Source organism: Daphnia carinata, chromosome 8 (genome assembly GCF_022539665.2).
Source record: "Daphnia carinata strain CSIRO-1 chromosome 8, CSIRO_AGI_Dcar_HiC_V3, whole genome shotgun sequence".
NCBI lineage: Eukaryota > Metazoa > Arthropoda > Branchiopoda > Diplostraca > Daphniidae > Daphnia > Daphnia carinata.
Genome location: NC_081338.1, coordinates 7,681,838 through 7,696,267, shown reverse-complemented (window position 1 = coordinate 7,696,267; position 14,430 = coordinate 7,681,838). Strand labels below are relative to the sequence as shown.

Sequence of the window (14,430 nt, the reverse complement as noted above, 5' to 3'; positions counted from 1 at the left end):
AAAAATAAACTTCAGTTTTGTGAAGCTCGTTCAATTTCGAATCAAAACCATGTATTTATAACAAAATTTAAATTTTGGCCAAAAATGAAAAAGTGAGAAGGCCTTCACACTTTTGTCAAAATTCGCCAAAAATAAAAACTCTTAGAATCGGATAAAAATCACACTGCAGAACCCAAATTAAACGCTGATTTCGAAAAAAGGGTTTGTTTTCCCGTCAAACCAACTGCTTTTTCAATAAACGGAAACAAAACGCTGGTAGCGCACATATTTGGGTTTGTTGTTTTTTATGATTTATTTCAAAACTATAAGCCCTACAAAAACTAAGCGACATATTTGTGATTTTGATTTAATTTTGAAGCAAAATCATGTATTTTTATAGCTATATCTAGATGTTTCGAAAAAAAATTATATAGACGAAAAAGTCGGGCTTAATTAGTTTGCCGGGCTTAATTTTGAGTATGACACAACCAACTATGTATGTATGTAAATAATGGCAAAACCAATATTGTGCGTGGATCCAGTGTTCAAATTTGGTTATAACAACTTAAGTTAAAGTAAAAAATTTTACAGCCTAATTTTTTGGTGATAAAAGTCAGTTTTAAAAATAAGCCCGACAAAATAAGCCCGGCTTTTTCGCGCATTTCATTTAATTTTAAATACCTAGATATGGCTATAAACATATACGATTTAGATGAAAAATTTAACGAGGATCTTGAAAATGGACTTCAATTTTTATGGAATTTATCGTTTTTGAGTTTCAGTTGGATTTCCACTGCTTTATATTTTCAATCATCGGTTATCATATACTCACAAGCGGTCTCTCTTAAAGGCTGAAGGTGATCTATGAACGCTGGATTTATTATTCAGAATAACTAGTCGATGTTGAACCTTTAACCGGCCCTCCATCTACATTTTGCTTGAAATTTGATCAATGACTGGAAAATTTCATCGGAAATGCTTTCGGTTTCTCTTAAGACTCTTGGTTTTTTCTGGGGAATTTGGGGACATTCTTTTCAGGCAACCAGTCTCCCACCCAACACCAGAATGTAATTCAAAAACTCAAAGCACAGCATCGATAGAAAGAAACAGAACAAACTTCACTCAACGACTACATGAGAGAATCCCATCCGCGCATCATGCCGGATCAAGCAGCCAATGAAACCGAAAAATGCTATGGAATTGAATTTCGAGCCGCTTTGCATGAATGACAAGCGGCAGCGATATGGAAAAAAACTAACTGAAGCATAGCGAAGCAAGAGACAGACGTGGAACGATTCTGAGCAACTTCAACTTTTATTATCGATATTTGGAAAATAAATTCTCTGGAACAGACCAAGAGGGAGCTTAGATAGTGGACCTCATTGAGTTAAAAGTCTGAATCTGAATGGAAGAAATACAAACTAGAGAATAAAGAATAAAACAAACTAAACTTTTGAAGCAAATTGCATTTATTGTTCGTTATAATCCAGTGGATGTGCAGGCTCTATCACCTGCTGCAGAAACTAGCTTAACTTTATTCTAACATTTTAGACTATCGCTATCACGTGTTGATAGAGCGTATAGCTCAGCCGTGTTACTAGTGTTATTGATGGCCATCCCATTTTGGTCACCAGACGCAAAAAAAAAGCGAATGCCACACTTTGAAAAGAATGCCACTAACTTTTTATTGCTCCACCGTTACGGATACAAATAGCGCTTGTTATTATAAGTCTGCACTCCTGCAGTTTCAAGCTGCCACGCTGTTGTCCCGAACCTTCCCCAAATATATTATCCTTGATCCTTAAAGCAAAGATGCTAAACGTTATTGTCCGAATGTGCGCAAGAAAGAGGGAGTTTGTACTTTATTGCATAAACGATGCTTACAAGCTTTGCTGATCGAATTTTAAACACAAAGTACAGATTTCTTAATAGCAATGTTGATACCAAGCAATGCCTTCCATTGCCTGGGCGGTGGGTGTGTTATAACGTAGGTCTTTGAGTTTGATATCGGCATGCATCCAGCACGGACGGTTAAATGAAAGTATCCATCCGTCAAGCATATAAAAAAACCTCAAAGGCGGACAGATTCGTAAATGGTTTCATTCGGCACGCTTGATTCGCAATGTAAATTCATTTTACTGGAAAAGTTCCCAGTTATTGTAACAAAATTCATAACATTGTTGTAAGCATAGCATGCAAGTATAGCACGTATAACGCTTATCCAGGAAACTAAATAATTAGTTTGTTTAATAATGGCGTACAGCAAACGTGCTAGCCAACATAAAAAGATAGCACTCTTTGGACGATTGAGAACTCTGCAACTTTGCCGTTTCGTTTTCACTGACTGGAGTATAGCTTAGGCTGGCTCGCCCTAGAAACATATACAGACCACAACGAGACTCGAGGTTGTGAGGACGGGAAGATCTATACTCTTGTAACACATTTTTGATCATTTATTCGCAAGTTCTTGTTTCCTGAAGTGATCAAAATAAAAGCAAAGGAGTGGAGTTTTTCAAACACGTAAGTTTTAGATCGATTAGTCTAAGTTGACCTTGTTCAGTTTGAAACGTGAATTGCCATTACACGTGAATAACGCGCGTTGGTTGCATAGGAAACGCTACAACATAACAAAACGCAATGGCCTGACGTAACTCGTAATCAAGCACTTTTCAATTTACGAACAGAAAAGTGTTAAAACAATTTACCTTTACCGACTCTGTGCAGTAGCGTGTAAGAATAAGAGGTGTACCGTCTGTCGCCACTACATACGATATTCGCTGCTGCTACGTATACAATAGCTAGGATTTAACAGCTTATCGACCAAAATAGACTCAAATATCTAGAATTTAGTGGCTGCGTCCTCAAAAGATAACAATGCGAGCAAAAATTTCTATTGTAGATTAGCACTTTTTTCTGCTACCGTTTCCAAAGATTTCTCTCTAGCGTCTGATTTTTCCGTTCGGCAAAACTCCAGATGTCCAAATTGATCATTATGACTAACTGTACAATTATTTCACGCTAACGCGTCTGCCGATATATAACTCTTTGCTTAATCGATTGAAACATTGGACGATTTTCAATTTACACAGGAAAGAAAGGACCTAAAAAATTGAATCGTTTAAATCCTACAACAACGAGAAATGGCGACGCGTCAACATCATCAGCCTGCGTCCAAGAAAAGAGTGACGCTGGTACACAATCAGTACAACTCTCCGTTAGGACTGTATTCGACTGAAGAGGTGGCTGAAACGCTTCAACGACATACTCGTCTTTTGGGTAACGGAGCTATTGGGTAAGTGGCACATTACTTGAATAGCGCTAAAAATTTAGAGGCGATTTTAAATCGAAATAAACATACCAAGAATGGCTATGGCCTCAAATACGATTGGTTGATTTAGTTACACAAAGCGAGCTATCCCTTTCACCTTCTTTTTTCCCATTCATTCTTTTTCTTGTTGTTATTTTTATAAAAACAAAGCAAGTATTTTCGTGTAACATATTGATATGCCGCCAAGCCACCTCCTACTCGAAACCATGGTGTTATACTGTCGAATCCCTCATCGACCGACAGTTTCTTTACGGCCAGTGAGGAAAATTCTCGACCAAAATCTCGCTTCTTGTGTTAGTTTATCATCTGGCTTTCTTCTGTTGGTGTTTGTCTCTTTAACTTCTTTCTTTTACCCCTAACAGCTGGCGAGTAAGAATAACACAACTGTGAGTTATAAGTGCGATAGAAGTCCATTTTGCTTTGATATTCCCGTTGTTGTGTTTATGTAGAAGTGTTCTTTACAAACAAATTTTTTTTATTTAAAAAAAAATGGGGTAGAGTTCGAAAAATCCATTTAAGTGTTCGTTGGTATCCAAATGAAACAAATGAGATGAAAACTAATTCGTTTACAGAGTCCGCTATAGCGAAAGCTGTTAAAAGAACTATTAGAATTTTAAGGACGGTATATCGTATTGATGCTAAACTCCTCCTCTGTTTGTTCCCTGTATCCTTCTTTTCCCGAAAGCGAAAAGAAAGGAGCCCCTGAGGAAGGCTTACGTAAATGCTATACCGTCCCACGCGCAAGTTCACAAGCAGCAAAGAAAACTTTCTCGAGAAATATAAGTTATTGGAAATATGATACACTAAAGTTTATTTGAATAAGGTTACAGCTCGATTAGAGGATTTAGTGCATCCGGAATTCTTTCGAAATGTTGGTACTGTAAGAAAGTAAAACTGGCGTATCTTACAGAACGTTAAGCCCAAACCGACGGGTTCCTTCTTAAATAGATGTTTTTTGCAGAACCCAGAGGAAGTTAAAGACGAACCAACGTTCACTGGAAAATATCTTATGAATAAAAACAAAAATTGTTTCCTAATTCTACATGATTATCGGAACACGAAAGTTATAAATAGGAGCGTATCTTCCAGTTCTTTTCATATGCTGAAGTAATGCAACAACAATGCCATAGGATGTAATGAAACATTTCTTGAAAACGTGTGGGAGGGTTCTGGATGTTTTCGTTCACAAAAGGCAGCTGATTAGCAAAAGAGGCATAAGAAAAAACAAAAATTAAGAGAACGAATACAATGACAAAAGAATTTCAGTCGAAAGGCTGTTATCGTTTGCTCACGTGCTATATATTTCTAATTCGGGAAGCCTACACATATAGGACATTGCTGTGGAATGAGTCAGACACAGAGCGTCCTAGAACGGTCGATTTCCATTATAAACGAAAGTCCCTTGCTAGTTAATAAAAAAAAAGGTGGGCAAGTTCAGTTACGAGGTTATACAGCGGCATCTATTTATACATGGAGGCCCGCACAAGTTTTCACACGAGCTCGGCTGCGATCAGAAACGTTATACAAAGGACATTGACGTAGCTGTAGATAAATTTGATTAGCAATGGTTATTATTGTCTGGAATTATGTTACGATACCGTCAGGATGAGCAACGCGCACTAAATTTATATTTCGCGTTCCGAGCCAACCTTAGCGGAAATTTGTCCATCAAAAATGAATAAGATACATAAAAGAATTTAATTATAGACGTTGAAGAATGATGTCTCTTTAATCTTCGCTGTGATTACACATGTAGGGTTGATTTCAGTTTGTTGGCCGTACCAAACCTGGCAAGGTCTGAAGTTTACAAGATGTTGTCACAGGATGAGCCGCAGCTATGTTACTTGCATCAGCAACAAGCTTCAAGAGCGTCAATGGAATATTCAGGTGCAAAAGGCATTGATCCCCCCTTTTTCGTTGTCAATCTAAAACTAATTCTGATGATTCAAATTTCCCATTACCTTCTGCAAATTCGTTTTAAAGTGGAAATAGTGTAAAACAAAACGTTGCAAAAATGGTAAACTGAGAATTGTGTGGACTATTAGACAGGAAACGCGTTGCTTGGCCACCGACAGCAAATAGCAAAATCGAAACGATTGAAACACGCAACTACGGATACGACAGCGGATTAGTTGGCATGACATCGCTACAGCATCGCGACGTCTACGTTTCGCAGAAACAAGGAGACTACAATGCGATTCCTCTCCAGAAACAAGGAGATTATAACACGATTCCCCTTCAGAAGCAAGGAGACTATAACACGATTTCTCTTCAAAAACAAGGAGACTATAACACGATTAACCATCAAAAGCAACAATATCAAAACCAGTTGGATGATCTGGTGATTCAGCAAACTCCCAAAGTCGTTCCGCCACCGCCTCCGCCGCGAGGCCAGCGAAAACCCATGCTTCGTTCATACTCCGATGCCCAAGTAAGAAAATCAATTTTTATGCGTCCTCCACAGTGCCATTTCTTATGTTAGTTTGCGATAGCATAGAACAACAGTAATAATTACGTGAAAAGGTCGGCAGATGGATCCATTGAAAATGAAAAATCCCGATCTTTCTCGACCATTCTCCGGCTATCCTCGTTTTTGGGTTCTATTTTTTGGTACACCCAAACATCAGTGTTAAAATATGTGTGGCCCTCGGTGGAGCTTCCACTTGGCAGACGGCATGCAACGGTTCGCTTGCAAAGTCAGAAACACTCACGCTGAAACGATGGCCGACACACGATGCGTCATAGACGTGCAACGCGACGGTGGCAAAGAAAAGTTTTTGTTTTCTTTGGCTTCAGAGGTATGTCGCATTGTTTTACGATGAGACGAACGTGGAAAAAAGAATGAATGGGTGGGAATAAAAAAGGGGAAATATAAATTTTCATCAACAGCATAGATTGATGAGGAAGAACCAAGATTGATAGCAGGGACTGGGATTTTACAGTCGGCTGTAATCTCAAGCCAAACATATTAACACAAAAGACGGTAGGAACTTCGAAAGACCCGCTAGTATCCTTGCAATTCATGTGATGAAGTGCGATCATCAACAACCACTGTTATTTACGCAATCCGAAACGTGCTGTAAATATTTAAGCCTGCGGGAAACTGTTGCTCGATTTAGGTATCGCAAGATTTATACTTGATTTCTTTCCCTTTTTTTTTTTTATTTCTCGAGGAGCATGGATCATAAATCCGTGTTTGGTATGTCTTAGATGCTATTCTAGATTTAGATCGTACCAAAGCTGACGTATTAAAAGTACGACTCAGGGTGGGGCCGAGCCCGTATCAAGGAGTGGGCGTTGTATCTACGTCCACTCCTTAATCCGAGTTTCCCGTTTATTTACGTCACGATAGATTGATCTAAAGCATTTTATTAGAAAATCATAACATATTTTTCATGGGTTTATCAAGAAATTCACAACATAAATTTTTGCACATGTCCAACCGTGCATTCACGCCTACTTTTCGTCGGGCATATTTTTATCTAACACCAATAGGGTGTTAAAAGAGGTTCTTGCAATTTAGGCCTCAATTAAACAAAGTGCAAGTATGGGCGGTTTCCAGAAATGACATTCTACACTGTAGATATTTCAATGACAAATTCCACAGACAGTTGAACTAACCGACAACGAGCTTGTTAATTATGACGGATAAGGTAAGCCCGTTTTATATACAGTATGTATATGTATATATTCTTTAAACATCAAGAGAGAGTGCGAGTGCTAAATTATTCTAGAACTGTTTTCTTAATAGAAGACTAGAAACAAAAATCAGACAAGCTTAGAGAACCTGATGGAGAATAAAGTTCCCGCAGATTAGGAAAACTAGGAAAAGAAAAAAAGGTAGTGAACGAATCCAAAAGTAGATTCGGTCCCGCGGCCGGAGATGCATGAAGCGTCTCGTTTCGACTTGGGAAAAAAAAAAGACCGGCAAAGCAAAAGCAGTACATGACGCCAAATCGGTCCAGTCTCGGTAACAGTCCATTGGAACGCAGCGTCCAGCTCACGTCGTCTCTTTCGTTTACCCACCATTCCAACAATTAAAATCGCAAAAACTAGTGACACAATTTGGAAGAAAAAGTGCTTTCGTTGTTCCGTTGGGTGACAGGATTAACTTGATAAGAGGTTAGCATCATTTAGGAAATGTTTTGATTTTACTTTTATTTTTATATCCCTTCATAAAGGATCCATTTGCATCAGCAAAGGAAAGCGCCTTCGTCCAATATTCGGATCCTATTCGTCCATCAGTCGCTGCTCAGCAGAAACAGGTAAAACCCACATAGGACTGACATTTTTTAAATCAGCATATCTTGGACACACACTAGTTGTTATACGTATGGCTGAATAGGAGCCAAGCAAAGAGGAGAAAGCAGTAAGGATGTCATCGCGCAGAATGCCAGAACCTTTCGCCTCGGACGAATTGGTGGGACAACGAACGCTCATCGCCAAACCAAGCCCTCCACCTGGATTACTGCTGCGGCCGGCTGCGGTTAAAAAAACCGGTTTCAGCAAAGAGGCTCCTACCATTCGATCAGAATCGTTCTTCAAACGTGGAACCACTCCCGTCCGGATGTTGGGAGACATGGTAATAAAACATTTCAATCCCAGTTGATAAACAAAATAGGTTTGTGCGCTATTATTCAAGTGATTAACATACTGATAACAGGTATGGCCTCCTAAAGGGCTAACCAGTACCACAGATAAACAGCAATTAGTTGCCCAATCGCCTGGAATGGTTCGTCGCCAGCAGAAGAATTATCGCGATTTTTTTTCGCAGAACCAGCTGCCACCAAATTTCCCAACTTACCGCGCACCACCTGGAACGCAACATTTTGGACTTGAAGAAGGGGAGAATGTTACTCCAATGTGAATTTTTTTTTTCCTTTTCAACGAAACGCAATAATTAACCTTAACTCAATTTTTGTTTTTCGCCAACTCTCCCCAATCTCCCCAAAAAGACTTTTTCTCTGATGGGGGGTGGGTGTATGCAAATTTTACCTGACTTCTTTAGATCAATTTTCCGTAAGCCCCCTCTCAGTGCTTTCTACTTTTATACGCTCATATAGGTGTTTGATTCAAAACGACTTTTATCGCATGAAATCGTGCGCTTTTTGTGATAAACCGAAAAATCCCCAAAAAAAAGCAAAAAACAAAGTGTTTCGTTTAAAAATACTGTCCAGGTTTTTTTTCCTTTTCGCCAATCCCACTAATCAAACTAAAGACTTGAGGCTGCTTAAACCCATACAGACCTTGATCCAGTCATCCATTTGCGTTCATTAACCACTTCGATTCGAGCATATTTTATGTATTTTGAACGCCATTCAAATCTTTTAACGATTGAAAACTTTCAATACAACCCAAAATAAATCTTAAAACTCTTTTGTTTTTGAACCCGAGCATTAGAGGCACAATAGACATTTCAAATCGAATAACATTTCATCAGTGGAAGGAAGTTTAAAAGTAAAGATAAAACGTTTTTTTAAGAGGCCGCAGAATAACGTTGAAGTAAGCGAGTGTGGCACGTGTCACAAACACGGACAGGTTTGGCGGAAGACGCCAATTGCGCTTGTTGATCAGAACAAGCGGCGCAGAAAATCTCCCCACACGAACGACAATGATGCTGAAAAATATATTTTTTTAAACACGCGTTTTAAATGCGCGGCGAATTATGTAACTTACTTTACGGCGAGCGAGATTAAATTCCTTGTTGCAAAGTCCGCAGTGAGTCACCTGTTCATCGGGTGCCCATTGCGCATCCCTGGGAACCCAAACGGTGGCTTCTCTACGAGTGAAAAATAAAATGCAAGTGTAACGCAAAGTGTAAAATAAAATGTAGATCGATAAATAGGTCGATGCCATACTTTAATGTGTCTGCCTCCAGTTTAGTATCACGCAATCGAACGCCAACTTCTTCTAAAGCTTTTTCCTGATCATTGCAGAGTTTCAGCAGTCGTTGATGTTTACCTTCCAAATCGGCGTAATCCTACAAATATAACAGCTCTTATGGTAGTCCGTGCATAAGATGTTTAAAGAGCATATTTGATTTACAATTCGGATTTCATGAGATTCCTCGAGTTTTTGTTGCAACTCGGCCATGGTAGTGCGATCGGTCACGATCGACTCTTGCAGCGATGAGCGCCATTCTTTTTCAAGTCGTAGATCTTCTTCTAAGGTTCGACAATGTGACTGTAACTCCATGTTTTCTTCCATGGAGCGACGTACGTTATCCTCAGTCCGTTTCGCTGCCAATTTCAATTCGTCCATCCTGCGTACGAAGTCATTTTACGTTGTTCAAATACATCAGAAAAAAACAAAACAAACAACAAATAAAGTTCGATTCAAAACGCATGCATACTGTTCTTGTGTCAGTCGTAGATTTTTCTTATTTTCACCGATTTCCGCTTCTAATTTAGCCACATATTCGTTCTTGATATTGGCCGTTTTCTCTTGATCCTAATAAATAAAGAAGAACGATCAACCAAGGAAACAAAAACACAAAACAAAGACAAACAGAAGGAGACAGAAAGGTATAAACAGAAAGTGTACCGCTTCTTCAAAAACACATGTATTAATTAACACAACAGATGTCGGGATTTGTACACAGCCGAATTTGATTTGTTTTAAAATTCCTAGCAGATCTCAAAAAAGGAGATGACACGTTCGGGCGGTAAAGACAAAACTTTTTCTAAAATAGGGGAGGTGTGTACACGCTTTCAGCAACCACGCACCGCGAGAGAACGCCCGTGATTCGCTTAACGGTGTGGGAGCACGATAAAAAAAAAAGGGAGTTCATGTTTCTTTGTCGCATAGTCAAGATCAGTTAAAAGCACAGCAGATGAAAGGTAAAAGCAAAAAGACAGAAGGATGAAACAAATGCCGACGCGAGGGCGTCTTGCATCAACGCTCAGTTGTACTGGAATTGGCATTGGGAGTCATCGTCGTCGGTGGCGGCGAGCTCGGATTAGGACATTGTTCCAGGTTGGTCAGTATGTGAGAAATATGGGCCGCTTTAGTCTGCAGGCGACTGACCATTTCCCCTTTTTCTCGTAGGTCTAGCTCGCATTCCTTTACCAATTCAGTTACGGCCAGTATTAGTCAAGCAATATTAGTTTTTCATTTTCGGTAGAAGGATGTGGAAAGGCTGCAAGAGCTATAGTAAAATCAGTCTTATAGCCATGGCAAACCATAGAACTGTGCAGAAACCTGTGCTGTATCTATCGCGAAGAATTTGAAAACTATTTTCTTTTATTTTTCCTACGTAGTTTTGGTTTCTAGGGTTACTTCTATTATTTTTTTTTTTGGTTTTAAAAAGAAAAATGGTTAGGGTTAAGATTGATCTCCACTTTGATGAAACGTCGAAGAGAAAAATGTCTCATCAATCAGCAACGGAATTCACGTTGCAGATGAGGAATGTATCCACATTCCTCTGGTTGATGAATGTCAATTCAGATTTCTTGTTAAGTGCCAAGAATGTCATCTCTTGCTACAATCTATTCAGATTCCCCTATCACCAGATCAATCAAAAATTTAATTACTTTTCCAGAGGGGCAACGCAAACGTGAATCTACCAGCCATAAAAGATCGTGATTGATACGAGCGAAACCAAATGCGTCCAAAATCCTGTACACTCTAATTGTAACTGGACCGGATTACTTTAACAATCATATCACGACGTTGAAATCAGAAAACACAACTGCAACTAAAACGAAAAATCCCAAGTTGATTTGAAAGCTCGCAGGAAGAAAATCGATTTAAGTTCATTTAGTACTAGTAAAAAGCAAGTTTGCGCACAGTTTTACAGCTTGCGATGGTGCGATATTGCCGGCCACAACGGCCACGAACATAAAAATCCAATCATTGCTATTACGATTTAATCGATAGAATAAACGTTTAAAAAAAAATCGAAAAGAAAATGTTCATGCGGCGCACAGAAGAAATGGCAAAGGAATTATAGCTTCCCTTTTCAAATTTAACTAGCAGAATACCACGCAGTTGCCCTTGAGCTACTTAACACTTCAGAATTGATCATAACCTAACGGAGAACCTCGATACTGATACAATAAGAGAAGAAAAGCTCACCTGTAATTTGCGGAACATTTCCAAGTTGATGACTTTGATGTCCTCCAGTTGTTTGCGCAACGAGACGATCGTATCCTGCTTTTCGTGGATGTCTTTTTCTAGCAACTTAAGAGCAACCTCTGTTTCGGCTCGCATGTTCATCTGAAGCTCCAATTCTTTTTCCAAATCCAAACGATTATTCTTCTCTTCAGCCAACTGAAGCTTTACCTCGGCGATAGCATCTTCGGCCGCCATATAGGTGCTAGAACGATTATTCGTCGCGTTGACCGGTTCCATTTCCTGAGAACCTGAATCGCTTCCTTAAAGACGTGCATTGGTAATGCTATTTTAAACGATTTAAATCAAGTCAAAGGCATACTTTCATTTCGGACATATCCTTTGAGAAGCGTATTTTCCTCTTGTGCCTTCGCCAGAGCCAGTTTGGCCAGTGTAAGTTCTTCTTTCATGAGCGTGTTACTCGTTGTTGTCGCGTCCAATCGGGTCTGCAAATTAGTGATAGTTGCCCTGATGGAATAAACAAAAACCAGAGTTAATGATTCAGTTCATCGTTGGAAGCGAATGAATCTTACGATAGGTGTCTGTTAAGTTCCTCCACGTAATTTTTCTGATCTAGCACGGCTGTCATACTTGAAGAATCGACGGTGTCGGTAGTAGCATTCATCGTATTATTGCTACCAGTCCTCAAATATAAGGAAAAATCAATTACACCTTGTTGACTATCAAGATCTTCTTCCTGTGAATAAATAAAGATTTTAAAAGAATGGAAATAAAATAAAATTTATCTTCCCACATTTACCTTTAAGCAGAGATTGCAATCGACAACATTGAGACCTAGCAAAAGTCCTAGCACAATGACAGCTTCATCACAGAGTAACAAAGCTCCAGGTTCGTAATATTCATGTAAAACACCATCCCTCTGGTCAATCAAGACTTTTAAGTAGTCGGCCAGCTTTTTCTGCATCAGAGCGAGACGAATCCACGCTCTAGCACGACCCAAACTTGTTCTGTTTAAAACAGAATAATAAATTGCTTCATTTGTAATCAAAACCACATCTAATAATGTTATTTACCTGACTGTTGGTAGATCTCTTACGCTTGCAGTTATGTCGCAAGCTTCGTTAGCAGATTTCTCGACGGTTTGAAGAAGGTCCCATAGTTCTTTTTTTGGTCCGAGGATTCCCTGTATTCGAAATTAGAATAATAAAGATTAGAACCCGTTTATCGAACTAAAATACACATGTCATTCACGATACCTTTTTGGGTCGCAGTCCATGTCGAAGGGCATGTTCTAAAACGATGAAAAAGTGCTGTAGGGGGACGAAATCCGAGTCAAGCATTCGCCCATACTGAACCGATGAGTCGATGAGTTCTTTGACGATGAGTTTACACAAATTGACCAGATTCGTCCGTTCTACTTGCGCTGGATCTCGCTCTGCAACATACAGTTTTAACGAAAAAATGAAGAGAATATGGCAATAAGATTACATGTAAACCTTTTTAAATGAAAGCTTCGAAATACAAATTAATCAAATGTAAACCGGCGAATCACAATATCATAGTCAGTCCTTTTTTTCCCATTCGCTAAAATTAAACACCGGCTACTAGAAATAACGTTTCAATTAAACTGTTTTCAAATTTGTTCAGGGGGCCTTTCACCAGTTTTGTATTTCTGCTACTTTGTCGTACAGTGCTAAAGAATTGAATTGGGCAGAGTTGCTCAAAAGCGAAGAACGGCTAACGGCCGACACAAACAAAAACGGATACATCAGAAAAGAACAGACGAGTAGAATATAATAATATATAACTTTTCCACTTTGAAAAATATGTAGAAAGTCAAAACAACCAGACGACAAACCATATTCTTCTCTAAGGAATGGTGGACGTGATGGGAACTCGCAAGACTGAAGCTCGTGCAGCTCTTTTAGGCAAAGCCAATCGCCGTCCACTGACACGCGGAAATTGCACAGGTAAATTGTATCGTTGATGCTAGACATTTCAGATTTTATTCGACACGGAAAAGAATCCATGGAGATCATGGAGAGAGCTCGCTGGTTTCTTTTCGATCTCGTGTCTTGATGATACATTCGCCTGAGCTCAAAAGAAACCGAGAACAGTGGGTAACTATGTAACGTTCACGGCGAACTCAACAACTCGACAGCCCCACCCCACCAGATCAATAAAACCACCCGTTCTTCTGTGCGCATGATTATTGCGCTCTCTACCCTAGTTCTGAGGACGTAAGCAACAATTATTGCAACTGATCACATTGTCCTTTTCATGATTGCCAGTTAGGCAGATTTCTTGTCCATCTACTTTTCCGTAAATTTCGTGGGAAAATAGCTACGTTTTGTGTTTTTGAAATCAAGGATTCTAGTTCATATTCATTGCTCTTTTCTGTAGTTTTCCTAACAACAGCGCTTCGTCTAAAGGACGTGTTTAAATAGTGATTCCTCACCCTTATACCGTTTTCCTTAATTCACAAAAGATAAATAACGTCGTTCGGTAAAATTTGCCCATAGACACCTAGCGGTGCCAGATAAAAACATTTTTGACGGAACACCAGTAGCTAGATGGCGTTGTGTTTTACCTCTAAAGAACCACAAAAATGGAGAAATTGTATAGCATGAAATATAACCAAAACAAACGAATTAAGAGTTTGGCAATCTTCTATGATGCCAACTTTCTGCTTGCCATAATTTTTTGAAGAAGTAGCATAAAACAAACTTACTAGAAAAGGGTTTCTTGTAGGCACTTATTGGAAGAGACGATCCGTCGTTGGACGACACGACGAGAAAAACAGGCCATCTAATTCCTTTCAGCTCCTCTGATGGACTTTGTAGTGCTGGGCTGTTCATTATCACACTTGTTCACCACGAAAAAGTTTCCAATAAACAATTTAACTGTGACATCGATTCAGTATTCCTGACACAAGCACAAGACGCGAAGACCCACTAGACTCAACTGAACGAATTTATCGAGTCAATGCCTCAAATTCCTTCATTGGTCGATTGGGCTAAACAGCAATACAACCTGTTGTCGTCTAAAAA

General features: G+C 39.3%; 2 protein-coding genes across 5 annotated transcripts; one reads left to right on the top strand and one right to left on the bottom strand.

Annotated features, from left to right (window-relative positions):
* Positions 1–2,370: 2,370 nt before the first annotated feature.
* On the top strand, positions 2,371–8,679 carry LOC130700462 (uncharacterized). 3 transcript variants are annotated; one of them, XM_057522509.2, is made up of 7 exons: positions 2,371–2,499; positions 3,069–3,271; positions 5,064–5,194; positions 5,353–5,738; positions 7,489–7,572; positions 7,653–7,889; positions 7,971–8,679. In XM_057522509.2, the coding sequence occupies exons 2-7, from the start codon at positions 3,120–3,122 to the stop codon at positions 8,172–8,174; spliced, it is 1,194 nt and encodes a 397-aa protein (XP_057378492.1). In that variant the 5' UTR covers positions 2,371–2,499; positions 3,069–3,119; the 3' UTR covers positions 8,175–8,679. The 3 variants fall into 3 exon arrangements, with proteins under 3 accessions (XP_057378492.1, XP_057378493.1, XP_057378495.1); XM_057522510.1 differs by lacking the exons at positions 2,371–2,499; positions 3,069–3,271 and adding an exon at positions 3,542–3,676; XM_057522512.1 differs by lacking the exons at positions 2,371–2,499; positions 3,069–3,271 and adding an exon at positions 3,558–3,693.
* Positions 8,594–14,414, bottom strand: LOC130700465 (RUN and FYVE domain-containing protein 2-like). 2 transcript variants are annotated; one of them, XM_059496464.1, is made up of 12 exons: positions 14,112–14,414; positions 12,637–12,815; positions 12,454–12,563; positions 12,180–12,387; positions 11,953–12,116; positions 11,742–11,887; positions 11,384–11,682; positions 9,660–9,757; positions 9,353–9,569; positions 9,166–9,287; positions 8,984–9,086; positions 8,594–8,924 (listed from the first exon to the last, which is right to left on the bottom strand). In XM_059496464.1, the coding sequence occupies exons 1-12, from the start codon at positions 14,236–14,238 to the stop codon at positions 8,784–8,786; spliced, it is 1,914 nt and encodes a 637-aa protein (XP_059352447.1). In that variant the 5' UTR covers positions 14,239–14,414; the 3' UTR covers positions 8,594–8,783. The 2 variants fall into 2 exon arrangements, with proteins under 2 accessions (XP_059352447.1, XP_057378498.1); XM_057522515.2 differs by lacking the exon at positions 14,112–14,414 and adding an exon at positions 13,239–13,519.
* Between the last annotated feature and the right edge of the window lie 16 nt (positions 14,415–14,430).

Bases quoted from the DNA above. Each gene is read 5' to 3' on its own strand.
- LOC130700462 (XM_057522509.2), top strand. From the start codon at position 3,120: ATGGCGACGCGTCAACATCATCAGCCTGCGTCCAAGAAAAGAGTGACG. The intron at 3,272-5,063 runs GTAAGTGGCACA...TTACACATGTAG, and splicing joins TTGGGTAACGGAGCTATTGG to GGTTGATTTCAGTTTGTTGG. The intron at 7,573-7,652 runs GTAAAACCCACA...ATGGCTGAATAG, and splicing joins TCGCTGCTCAGCAGAAACAG to GAGCCAAGCAAAGAGGAGAA.
- LOC130700465 (XM_057522515.2), bottom strand. From the start codon at position 13,467: ATGTATCATCAAGACACGAGATCGAAAAGAAACCAGCGAGCTCTCTCC. The intron at 12,117-12,179 runs GTAAATGTGGGA...ATTTATTCACAG, and splicing joins ATTGCAATCTCTGCTTAAAG to GAAGAAGATCTTGATAGTCA. The intron at 9,087-9,165 runs GTATGGCATCGA...TTTCACTCGTAG, and splicing joins CTGGAGGCAGACACATTAAA to AGAAGCCACCGTTTGGGTTC.